The 13,419-nt window shown below is 45.5% G+C and overlaps 1 protein-coding gene across 1 annotated transcript; it reads right to left on the bottom strand.

The window, feature by feature from the left end:
- Positions 1–7,325: 7,325 nt before the first annotated feature.
- FNDC10 (fibronectin type III domain containing 10) lies at positions 7,326–9,750 on the bottom strand. Its single transcript, XM_070759680.1, has one exon. It carries the CDS (start codon positions 9,748–9,750, stop codon positions 8,800–8,802), a length of 951 nt encoding a protein of 316 aa, XP_070615781.1. The 3' UTR covers positions 7,326–8,799.
- Between the last annotated feature and the right edge of the window lie 3,669 nt (positions 9,751–13,419).

Here is a 13,419-nt window from a genome sequence, read left to right as displayed (position 1 = left end):
ACGAAACATTCTCAGGGATTTGACATCACAAATGGATAGCTTCTGCCCCAGTTTACTCCTTTAAACAAACATGTTTGCAGGCTCCCGAAGCTTTGGACCATGGCTATTTTTGGTATCAGATGAAGCTAATAGGAGCTGATCCAGAACCTCTGGAGGGCAGCAGGTTGCCTAGCTCTGATTTAAATTATCATTCTCTCAAAAGAATCCTGGAAATAGTAGATGAGGTGGAATTCAACAATCTTGACATTGCTTCCCCACCTTCTTTAATTTTAATGTCTTCTTTCATCGTAGCACAATAAAGGCAGAGAATTAAAATATTTTCTAAACACCTTTAGCCCCAGTCAGGCATTTTCTCCTAAACAGGCTCTGACCCATTTACTTGCTAAACAGACCAAAAAAATTAGCCGTGCTTCAGATGTGGAGTTGAAAGATAAGCAACACATTCCATTCCCATGCTTTGCAGCAACCGAAACTAAATTGATCTATTCGTTGAATATCAAATGCTGAAGATCGTTAATACAGTATAGCTATGAGTTTGGAGGCTGTGGGATATAGTCAGGAGCTACCATGGAAAATCCCAAAGATGTCACAACACATTTATGAACGGATCCAAGAAAAGAAAGGATTTTTTTCTCTCTCCTGTAATAAATCTGATCAGCTTCTGGTTGGCTGAGCAGTAGATTTAATAAGACTGAAGTGGAATGCAAATACTTCATCTTCTAGGCAAGGAGATCAGCCTGATGAAAAGTTTCCATTCAATACTGACAAAGAAGCTCTTGTGATCCCTTTATGGAAGGAGAATTTCCCTCTACACAGTCTTAGCATGAGAAAGGAAGAAGTAAACAGTCACCTACAAGATTCTGTGGCCAAAATCAGATTCAAATCTAGGTTTCTCCAGTTCTGATTCACCATCTCAACTTTTATGGCATCTTTTTGAGAATCTCTACTTTCCCTGTTAGCAGATCCTGAGAATAGCAGATCTTGACTCCGCTAGATGGCAGTCAAAAGTTGCAAATATCCTCGGAGCAGGGGAAAAAAGAAAATAAAATAAAAGGGGGAAAGGTAAAAGAAATACAATGGATGGATTCCTTTTCCAGCTAAGGTTGTCAATTGGCCAGCGAAGAAATAGGGCTGGTCATCTCTTTGTATTTCAAAGAGATGCAAAATGCACAAATCAGTCCCTATAAAACTTTTAATAACAGCAAGACTTTCTGGCAGATCCCTGCATAGCACACAGATTCCCAGGTCTGATCCCAGTAGCTTTCTTCAAAACAACAACAACAACAACAACAACAACAACAAACCTCACTGGTTACAAAACACCACTTCCTTGATTCCTTCAGGAATTATGGACAGCCATAACCAAAAGCCATTATTCAATATAAATTGTATCCTTACAATTTATATTGACTGGTTCCTAATATGACTGAATTGCTTTTTTGTACCTGGACTATCATTGCTATTAGTGTTGCACCTTAATGATTTCTGTTGAATGTATCTTTTATCTACACTGAGAGCATATGCGCCAAATTCCTTGTGTGTCTAATCCAATAGAATAAAAGAGAATAAAAATATTCTATTTTTATTCTATAAGAATAGAATAAAAATATTCTATTCTATTCCCTAAGTGGATCTGCTTCTTTGAGATCAATTTTTATTTGTTGCTAAAGCAACATTTTGACTTCTTTAGTAGCAGGATTACTGCGCAGTTTTGCCATCAGAGCTATCCATGGTGCTTATTTCTCTCTTGGACCCAAAGCTTTTGCAACACAATCTCTGCCTTGTTTCATTTAGCCTTCCTAGCTTTGTTCTTCCTTGATTTTGCCTTACTGGGACTTCAGTTTCTCTCTAATTTTACTCAGCTGAGACCTTTACCCAGAAAAGATGACAGTTAAAGTTTTAGGCTGTATCCGTCTTTATGTTAAGATTTTCAATTGTCTTTCTTTTTTTTTGGAGGGCGGAGATATATTTCAATAATGCACAAATGCCAACTTTCATTTTAATAAATTGCCACACTTTAAAAAAAAACTATGACAGTTGTTAGTGTAAATCAAGATTATCTGGTAGAAAAAGGGAAAGGCAACCTAGCAAGACAGACTCCATATCTATGTAGCAATCAAAGAATTCACCGAAAGGACTGAGCACTGCAACAAAATGAGCATTCACTGCATTTTGTACAATATTTGATATTTTTTACCCAACTATGCAGCTAAACAACAAAGTCCCAAATCTAAAATGAGGAATGCTTCAGAAGAATCCCTCCCTCCCTCCACACACATACATACTCATGATGGAGGAGGAAGAATTAGGCAGGACTCCTGCTTAACCCAAAGGGAACAGAGCTGGCTTAACCTACTTTGAAATGTATTTTTATTTTATTCATTTATTTTATTTATTTGTCAAGTACGTATTGGTAATATACATAGATATAACATACTTTATATACACAAGATGGGTACTGATAAGAGGGAACATTAGGACAGGGATGGTAGACATGCTGTTATGCTTATGCACACTCCTTACTGACCTCTTAGGAATCGGATGTTTTTGCAGAGTAGTAGTTGTAGATTGCAAATTGATTTTTTTTCCTGAAGCCAAATTGCTTGTTTGAAAGTAGGCTGTTAGTTTCTAGGTGGAGGGTAATGGATTGGCTTATGATTGATTCCATGACTTTGCATATGACTCAGGATAGAGATTGGACTGTAGTTTTCTACTAGATTGGGATCTCCCTTTTTGACGATGGGGATGATCATGGCTAGTGACCATAGGTAGGAACTAGTCCTGTAGGATTTTTCAAAGATTATGCTTAGGGGTTCAGCTATGTTTCGGGAGAGCTTTTTTAGGAAATATGCATATAGTCCATCAGGTACGATTGACAGAGAAGGTTTTAGGCTGCACAATGCTTTTTCAACGTTGTCTTCAATTAAGTCTATTTGTATTATATTGTTGTGAGAATCAAGGAAATAATAAGATGGATGGATGGATGGATGGATGGAGGAAGGGTGGGTAGATAGATACTGTAGATCACCTTCAAAGAGCAGACTTTAAATCCCTCTGACCAGAGTCTAAAATTGTACAACATGGCCATTCTCTCCTCTGCCAATTCTGAGTTCTTCCTGCTCTCAGATGCATTGTCTTTCCCCTAAATCCACCCCCACCCCAGCCTATTTTGTATTTTTATCCCTCCCTTTCCTCTGCCTGAATTGGCAATTAGGACTGAGGAAAAGGGGGTGGGGGTCTGCCATGATTTACAGCTCTTTGAGAAAGCTGTCTGGTGCAGTTGCATTTCTATTCCTGCCTCACACGTGCTCATCAGCTGATTTAAAAATAGACCTCCTTGTTCCCATGCTGTTTTCTATTTGTCAATACAGGGAGGAAGGTGCTTTCTTCCTCTTCCCCATCTTGGCTCTTCTCTCCCCTCCCATTTTTAAGGGGGGGACTCCTTTAAGGGGGGGACTCCTTCATTTGGAGAGAAGGGGAGGGAGGAAGAAAAGGAGAGAGAGAGAGGTTATTTACAGTCACTTAGGTAAACCAGAATAGAGAGAAAAGTGTGAATAAGGAAAAAGGGTTTTTTTTGCTTAAAATTCCTTACCAGTGATAGCTGTTTTTAAAAATATATTAAGCTGCTTGCTAGAGGAAATATGTATCAATCATGCAGGGGGCACTATATATTTTGAAGGATGGCATATATTTGGAAGTTGGTCTGTTGAGCAGTGAGCTATCTCTCTGTCCAATAGCTGCCGATTTCTGATTTGCTTCTCTGGCATAAATTACTGCCTTTATTCCCTTCCCCAGCACCTTCTGCCTATGACCGGAAAGATATAAACAGAGAAACACCCACCCCCCAACTCCCCAGGATTGCATCCGCCAAATTATGTTTTTGTTTCTTGCCAGCTTCCTCCAGGCTCTAAGCTTTCCTTACTGGGCAGCATAAAGCATTGCTTTCAAACACCAATGGAAATTCATCTCAATGAAGTTAAAGATAAAAGTTTGGACGATCGTCCTTTTTCCCTGAGGGGCTAGCTTTCAACATGCAGTGAGGCAGACAAGGAAACCCCATCCGGGGTCCTATCTCTGCTACCTTCAGAGCAACTGTGCTGTATGGACAGAGAACCCTAATTCTTTGAAGCATAAACAAACTCCTTGCTCTTAATCAGTGGAACTCCTTGCCTCCAGAAGTTGTGAATGCTCCAAACACTGGAAGTTTTAAAAAAGATGTTGGATAACCATTTGTCTGAAGTGGTGTAGAGTTTCCTGCTTATAACCAGAGGGTTGGACTAGCAGACCTCTGAGGTCCCTTCCAACTCTGTTATTCTACTCTGGGTGGAAGAAACAGAACTCCAATGTTGAGCTAGAGACAAGGCCAGGTTCAACTGCAGCAGGGATGTTAATTTCATCAAGGGCCGCATCAAGGTTGTGTTTGACTTTGGGGGGCAGGTCAAAGTGGGCATGGCCAGCTCAATGCCACTCATGTTGGGGGCTCCTGTGGTGGCCCAAGCACTCTGCCCGAGAAAACGGGCTCTCAAGCTTCACTTTCGGCTGCGACAGCCTCCTGCAACCATCTACCAGTGAAAACGGAGCTCTGTTTTTGCTGTCAGAGGCACCGTGAGGCCAGTCTTTCACTGTTTCCAGGATGCCCCCTCGGGCTAGATCTAAGCATGCTGTGGGCTAGATCTAAATACACCGTGGGCCGGATCTGGCCCCCGGGCCTTGAGTTTGACACCCCTGAACTAGAGGAACCGAGTTTAAGAAAAATGAGAAGATGAAAGCTCAAATACTTTTTAAAAAAAAATTAAAATGAAAGCTCAAATACTGATCTGCAGACAGGAACAGGAAGTAGATCTATATCTTCCGGAAATTAATATTACAGCCTGAAATGTGGGCATCTAACATAAGCCAACATAGGACACAGGCTCAACTTCTCCTGTTATTGTTGTTACAAATGTTACTTGGACAACCACATGCATATTGATCCATCTGAGCCCCCATGTAATGGTTGAATTGTACCGAGGCACGTGCAAGCACAAACAATAAAAAAGTTGACCCACACTCCATTTTTTAATCCACTTTTATTTGTTTCTTGTTGGAGAGGCCTGGGAGCCATTCTTTCTTTTACATAGCTCTCAACCCATTATTTCGTGTCGCATGGTGACCAAAAAAAACCCCCTTGCTCCTCAAAGGCATTTAAGAAACAAAAACTAGCAGCAATCATAAAACAAATAACACATTTGTTGGGAGTTCCTTAGTTTCCACTGGGAACGCAAGGGGAACGAATCAGTGGACATCAAATCTAAAAGTGCACAAACTCGCCTAGTGAAAGCGAATACAGTAATGTAGCTGTTTGGTTTTTCCTGTAGAACAAAATCTGGGAAAAGCAGAGGACAACATTCAGCCTGAAGGCACAGAATTATGATTAACATAGCCTGGCTACATTGGAGCTATCACAGAAGCAGTGGGGTAGAGCAGAGGAGGACAATCTGACAGACATGTTGTAGGATTTACTTCTTAGAATTCAAAGCAGCGGCATATTCGGAGTTTTCAGGACCCTTAAATATCCTACAGAGCAGCCAGCTGAAAGACTAATTCTGTCAGGTGCTTCTAACATTTAACTTGGCATTTGGGATTATTTCCCCCTCCCCTGCCCATCTTGTTTTCCTTCTGAATTGCTTTAGATTGTAAAACTAGCTGATAGTTAAAAAAATATTAATCATTCTGTCAGCCTTTTATCTGGAGACAGAATAAAACGGCTAAAGAATGAATCAGTGCTTTTTAAACACAGACACAAAGACACGCAAGTATCACTCCTATTATTCCAATATTTTGCCCTTTGCTTCAGGCGGTAGAATGTCTTGGGTGCGTCCTGATTTTAATTTTATTTCTTTTCAGTTTTGAACTTGTATGTCAACACAGAAGGGTCAGAATGGAAGTCAAAGCAAGAAACTGCCTACAGTGGTGAAATGTTGAGATCTTCAGCCGGAAACCCACTTTGTCATTCGTTACAAAGTTAATTATCTTCTTTCACGGTAACAGATTCTCATTTTATATATTTATTTATTTATTTGGAAGTAGCTGCTCTGCGATTTTATAAAAATGTCCTAAAAGCTATCCCCAGCTGAAAATCTAAGTTAACAGCTAGCGTTCTGGATTCACAAAACTGTTTAACCATAAATTATTAAATAAATCGCGGTAGGTTGGATCTGCATAACACACTAGTGTATTAGTCAGGACTGTCAATAAGGGAATAATATTAAAACTGCCCAGATGAAAGCCAAAGAGGAATGTTCATAATGTTATTTTCACAGGCTTTTAATTGCTTATATTTTCTTTTTCTTTTCTTTTTTCTGTTAGTCATCTGAGGTCCCTGATAGTAGAAAAACTGGGATATAATTTAATAAATGCTTTTGTTTGTCACATCTGAAATTGACTGGACTTGTAATTGCCACTTTTATGCCTTTATGCACTTTTAATGCCTAATTTTGCTCAGTAGTTGTGTTCCACATTGATTCATATTTCACAGTATATTAAATTCCACACCCACAAGCAGATGAAGTTATCCAAGGATACTTAACTAAAGGGTCACTATTGCAACTGAATATGCACTTACCTGGGAGTAAACTCATTGAATAATGAAGTTTACTTCTGAGTAGGCATCCATGGGACTGCACATTTGGCACCTCAGAGAATGGAATTAAACTATTTCAACGCAAAGTTGACCGCTTTTCTGCCGAGCACCGATCCATCCCAAAACGGATGTTATTCTCATTAGCAACATCAACATCTAAGCACCTGTTTCTAACCACCCATCATCCTCTCTAAACCAGCTCGCAAAACATTTCAATTTCTTGAATTCATTTCTCATAACGATATAGATATAAGCTCTCTGACATTGAGTTGAAGCTAGGAAATTGTCTAGCCAGCCTGAAACTTAATTTTTTTTTTAAGAAAAGGAAAGTGAAGCCTTTACTGAAATTGTGAAGGCAAAATAGTTGGAGAAACACGAGGAAATGGGGAATTTGCTACATGTGGCTGCACCAGCCCAAGGAATGGTCAGCTTTTCCTGGCATAGATAAATCCACATCCAGATCCCAAAATGGAGATCCTGGATCGATTCAAATTCAGATGAAGGCTTTTCAAATGCATGTGACAGTTTGAAGAAAGTCTCAGGAACGGAGCCTTTTTCTCCTGTGCACACAGCAGCTTCTGGGTTCGAGGCCAGCAATCACCCCACACCGAAACCCCCCCCCCCACGTGAAATTTGGCGAACTGCTATTATTCCCAACAGCTTCTTCCCAAGGTGGAAACGTATAGTTAGATTTATATATCGCGTCACTTATTTAGACTTATATATATCGCTTCACAGTGCTTTTACAGCCCTCTCTAAGCGGTTTACAGAGAGTCAGCCTATTGTCCCCAACAATCTGGGTCCTCATTTTACCGACCTTGGAAGGATGGAAGGCTGAGTCAACCATCAGCCTACTCAGATTCGATCTTCCAAACTGCTGGCAGCCCATGATCAGCGGAAGTAGCTTGCAGTACCGCACTCTAACCATTGCACCACCGAGGCTCTTATATTCATAAACTTGCTTATATCTGACCATCAACTGAAAAGTTTGCCCCACATCGTGGTGTTTCGACCTCTGGGTCAACTCCAGCACACCTCTCCAAGAGAAGACATTCCTCCCAAGAGCCCCAGGTGAACGGCAGGTAACCGGAGGCCCAGATGAAGAGCTGACCGTTAATTCAGAAAGCAGCCTTCCTTCATCCCCTTCAGTAGGGCAGCCCAGAACTTTCTCATTGCTCCAAAAAAAGGGAGGCAAATATGAAATCTGCTTCAGCTAAACTCCCTGGCAACGTGATGGATGTACCCAGACTAGTTGTTTGAGCCACGCTGCAAAAGCAGTTCATTTGCCATCTTCTACACTCAGAAGATCTCCTGGAGGTCTCCCATTCAATCCAAGCTTCCCAGGCTCAGTCCAGACTGGACACAGGGTTTTTTAATCCTCAATCAAAGAAAGCCTTTTACTTGGCGTGAGTGGGAAAGTGGTTTTGAATTTTATCTCTTCTTTCCAAGCTGAAGAGACTTAAGCGGCTGCTCCAAACTACGGCTCCCAGAATGCCTTGTGGGAGGAGCCCTTTAGCACAGGCAGCCCTGGACTTGTGGGATTTGTAGTCCTGCTCCAGCTGGGAGGAGATCTCCTGGTGGTCTCCCATCCAATCCAAAGCTTCCCAGGCTGAGTCCAGACTGCCTGACACTTTAAAAAGAAAAAAAAATCCTCAATTTACTTGGCATGAGTGGGAAAGTGGTCTTGAATTTTATCTCTCCTTTCCAAGCTGAAGAGACTTTAGCGGCCGCTCGAAACTACAGCTCCCAGAATGCTTCGGAGGAGGAGTCCTTGATTTGTAGTCCCGCTCCAGCTGGGAGGAGGCTCATGAAATCTCCTGGTGGTCTCCCATCCAATCCAAAACTTAACATGCTGGGACCAGACTGCCCAAGCCACACATTTTTTAAAAAAAATCCTCAGTGGAAGAAACCCTTTACTTGGCGTGAATGGGTGGGTGGGAAAGTGATCTTGAACTTTCGCTCTTCTTTCCAAGCCAAGAGACTTAAACGGGCGCTTCGGCTTCCGTCCAAACTACAGCTCCCAGAATTCCTCGCGGGAGGAACCCTTTAGCACCGGCAGCCGGGGACTTGTGGGATTTGTAGTCCCGCTCCAGCTGGGAGGAGGCTGCTGGCTCTGGCGGGGCAATCCGGCCGGCCAAAAGCGGCAGGAGAAGCTCTGACGGGCGGGGGGGGGGGGTTCAGTTGCCCCGCTTGGCCGAGGCGGGCGCGACGTTCTCGGTCAGGTAAGCCACCAGGAGGCAGATGAGGACCAGCATGACGCAGATGGAGCCCCCGACGGCCGTCATGGCAATCACGATGTCCCGCATGCCGGCCGGCTCCACGGTGAACTCCACGCACTCGGCCGGCTCGGCTTCGCCACTGCGGTTGGCGTGGGCCAAGAGGGCTCGCAGGCAGAGGCGGTAGCGGACGCTCCCGTGCGGGTCGGCTAGCAAATAATCCCGGCAAGCGGCGCCCAGCCGAACGCTGTCGCACTGGAAACGCGTGTAGGCGCCTTCCCACGAGCAGGAGAGCGCGAAGCCGCGCAGCGGAGCGGCCCGCCGGTCGGCCGGCCAGGCCCACTGCAGCAAGACGCTGCCGTTGCGGAGCACGTTGGCCAGCAAGGCGCGGCCGGGCGAGCGGTGAGCCGTGCAGCGGCCCGGGGAGCACTGGAAACCCCGCGCCGGGCTGCGGAAGCACAACCGGCCCGGCCCGCCTTCGCTCAGCACTTTGTAAGGGCACCACGGCGGCTCCCCGGGTTCTTCCCAGGCTTGGCGCGCCTTCGAGTCGGCGGCTCCTTCCCAAACGGCCGGGCCGAGCAAAGCCACCAGGAGGGAGAAAGCCAACATGCTTGGCCGGGTCGGAGCATAGGGGCCAGACTGGGGATCGAGGTAGTCTAGCACTGCGGAAAGCCGTCGTGGCAAGCCGGGCCGATCGCCGGACGCTTTCGCCGGCCGAGCGGCGAAGGCATTTTCAAAGTGGCCGCTTGGAGACGGCGCGGCACCTTCTTGGGCATCTCCGCCCCGGGGAGGGCGGGCCAACTCCGCCCCTGGCCAGCCGCTTCCTGGCGCCGCCTGGACGTCGGGTTGGGGAAAAAGCGACTGGGTCTCTTGCCCAGTGCGGTATATTGGCTCGCTCGCAGCGTTAGACATCATCCAAACCCCCGCGAAGGATGCTCGCTCTAAACCTCGGTGTGTGTAAACTCGCCAGTTTTGCACCCTTACTCAGAATCGAACCTCCGAAGTTGGGGAAATCCAAACGGGGCTTGCAGTTGGTTAAGACTGTAGAGTGAGAAACCCAAAGGAAAGCTGGTGTTTTGTTGGTTAGATTGGGAAGGGGGAAAATACTGCAGAAGAAGGCAATGGGAAGAGAACTGCCTACATCTGTGGTTCTCAACCTGGGAGTCGGGACCCCTTTGGGAGTCTAAGCACCGTTTCACAGGGGTCACCTAAGACTACAGGGAAAAGACAACTTTCCCATGGTATTAGGAACTAGGTCTTCTATTCTGGCGCTGTTTACAGAGGGAGTGTCCCTCTGACCTTCCTGCCAATCAACTTAAAGCTCTATTGGGAGAATTGGTGCTAGATTTATGGCTGGGGGTAATCACAGGATCAGGAACTGTATTTAGGGCTCGTGGTATAAGCAAGGTTGAGAACCACTAGCATAGATACTCGTTCTGATTGTAGGAGATCCTCTTTTACTGCCATCCAAAGAAATGTTTACTTTTGGGGGCCAAGTCCTCTGAAAAAGGCTTGCCCTTGCAGGCCTTTGGCAGAATTTGGCTCCCCTGCAGGAACTGCCTGGACTAGGAACAGCCAGCTCTCTGCAAACAAGTCATTAATAAAACCTTGTCAGGGACACAGAGCTGTCTTGGCTGCAAAAGAAAGCCAAATTTAGAACCCACTCAGTCTAAGAAGGCTCCGCATGCTTGTGAGATCAAAATAACAGTTTGCAGAACCAGGTCATTTATTTTTTCAGCTATAAAAAGGAAGAAGCCAGTATTCCTTCCGGATTCGATTCTGAGCTTTCCCCAAAGATCCAGAAAGCAGGTGACAAAGGCTGGGTTCACATCCCAGCATCCTTGCTTTATCTAAGTGGTGGTTTGAATAAGCTTCCAAAATCCACTGAGCATCCTTTGACAATTAAAAAAAAAACATGGCAGGGCGAAAAAAGTTTTGTGGGAAAGGTAGAATTCTTAGGAGGTGTTGGGAAGCCTACCTTCCTTTTTGATAAATACCGTCCTTAGTGACTTGTCCACCAGGGGGCACCCAACACATGCTTTCAAAATTCCACACCTTTTATACTCATTCTATTCCCCACTCCCCGCCAAAAAAAGTTTTGCCTTTTTCCCCTAGGCAAAGATGGCTGTTCTATGACATGTGGACTTCAACTCCCAGAATTCCTGGGCTAGCATGATTGTCTTGGAAATTCTGGGAGTTGAAGTCCACAAGTCATAGAAGAGCCAACTTTTCCTACCCCGGCCCTAGGGCAGTGATGGCAAACCCTTTTTTTGTTTGGGTGCCCAAAGAGTGTGTGTGTGCATGATAGCGCGAGTGCGCTTGCCCACACCCACAATACCATGCCCTCCCCCTACGCATGTGTGAAGAAGCCTCCTTGCGCTGTGTCCCCTGTGCATGTGTGCAGGCCTCACTGAAACTCTGGACTTCCAGTAGGCCTGTTGGGCCATTTTTCACCTCCCTAAGCTTCAGGAAAGTCTCTGGAGCCTGTGGATGGCCAAAAACAGTCCCAACAGGCCTACCAGAACTTGAGAAACTTCTAGTAGGTCTGTGGGGCTGTTTTTTGCCCTCCCCCCATCCTCTGCAAGGCGAAAAATCAGCTAGAGCTGACATTGGGCAATGCCTCATGTGCCCTCAGATATGGCTCCACGTGTCACCTGTGGCATGCGTGCCTTAGGTTCACCATCCTGGCCCTAGGGCCCTGATGGCGAACCTATGGCAGGTGGAGCCATATCTGTGGGCACACGAGCTGTTGCCCTAGCTCAGCTCCACCTGAGAATGTTCACTTCCAGCTAAGCTTGGAATTCTAATAGAATGAGCTTGAAGTGCATTGCCATGCTGAACAGGGAAGCTAGACAATTTAACCCAAGGGTGTCAAACCTGATTTTATTGAGAGTTGTGTTTGACTTTTGGGGAGGTGGCCAGGGGGGGTGGCCAGCTCGTCACTCATGTCGGGGGCACCTGTGGTGGTCTGAGCGCCCTGTTTTTGGAGCTCCGTTTTTGGCTGTAACGGCTTCCTGCAACCCTCTGCCAGCGAAAACAGAGCTTGGAGAATCTCATGCAGCCATCCTGAGCTCCATTTTTGCCAGCAAAGGCACCACAGGCACGTCCTTCAATGTTGCCAGAGTGGCCCCGCAGGCTAGATCTAACTACGCCGCACACCTCTGATTTAACCCGAGCTGACAAACTGGGCTGGGGAGAACAAGATTACTTAGCCCTGAAGCTCCCTGGATGACTTTGGTTCAATCATTTCACCCAGCCTGGGTTAAGGATGCTGGAATTGCGGAGAGAAGGTTCATGGATGAAAAGAGGCTAATCAATGCAGGGAAATAAAAACAGCTATAGTCTCCACTGGAAATTTAGCAGTGGATGCATCTTCCTTTCCTAGGTGGTCCAAATTGCTCGCAGCATCAGTTCTTCCTTTCTAATCCCACCATTAGTCTTTGTTTGTTGTCCCTCACCATAAATTCTCCTTTAAAAAAAAAAAATCAATGTTGGCTTTCTGTCTAAAAAGAAACACAACAGGAACGGTCTTTTTTGGCTGCAAAGGAAGACAGCCATGGACTACTCAGTTACGGAATAGGGCCGTGATGGTGAACCTATGGTTTATGTGCCACAGGTGACACACAGAGCCATATATGAGCTAGGGCACGCAAGCTGTTGCCCTAGCTCAGCTCCAGCGCACATGTGGGTGTCAGCCAGCTGATTTTCAGCTTGCGCTGAGGCTCTGGGAGGGCACTTTTGGCCTCTGGAGATTTTTGGGGGGGCAGAGAGGCCATTTCCGCCCTCCCCAAGCTACAGGGAAACCTCTGGAGCCTGAGGAGGGCAAAAAACAGGCCTGCCGACCCACCAGAAGTAGGACTTGGAACAAGGCCTGGGTCGTTTGGACTACATAAGAACATAAGAAGAGCCATGCTGAATCGGGCCAAAGCCCATCGAGTCCAGCATTCTGTGTCACATAGTGGCCCACCAATTGTACATGGGGCTCTTGAGCAGAAAGAGAAGGCAAAACCCTCCCTTTCCCTCGATCCCCAACAAATGGGACCCAAGGGAATCCTGCCTGCCTCAACCAACATAGAGGCTGCACTTGGACATCCATTTCAATAACCACCAATACATTTGGCATCCATGAATCTGTCTAATCCTGCCTTGAAGCTATCCAGACTGACAGCTATCACACTCTTCTAGAAGTGAATTCCATAAACCAATGACCCTTTGGGTGAAGAAATATTTCCCTTTGTTTGTCCTCACTTTCTTACCTATGAGCTTTAGGGAGTGCCCCCTCATCCTAGTATTGGGTGACAGAGAAAAGATTTTTTCTCCATCCACCTTTTCTATCCCATGCATGATTTTATACACTTCGATCAAGTCACCTCTTAAACTACATCTCCCATTCTCCCCAGCTGGGAGGGCCATAAATAGACTAAAAGGACCAATAGGCTGAAAAACAGCTTCCACCTCAGAGCAATAACTATATTAAATTCTACTGTATACAGTGGCGAGTTGCTCCCAGTTCAGCCCAGTTCAGTGAACTGGTAGTGACGCTGATGGGAGGCTCCACAGAGTTGTGCACGCATGTAAAAA

Source organism: Erythrolamprus reginae, chromosome 8 (assembly GCF_031021105.1).
Source record: "Erythrolamprus reginae isolate rEryReg1 chromosome 8, rEryReg1.hap1, whole genome shotgun sequence".
In the NCBI taxonomy this organism is placed as follows: Eukaryota; Metazoa; Chordata; class Lepidosauria; order Squamata; family Dipsadidae; genus Erythrolamprus; species Erythrolamprus reginae.
The sequence above is the reverse complement of the archived record's forward strand: the minus strand, read 5'-3'. Positions and strand labels throughout refer to the sequence as shown.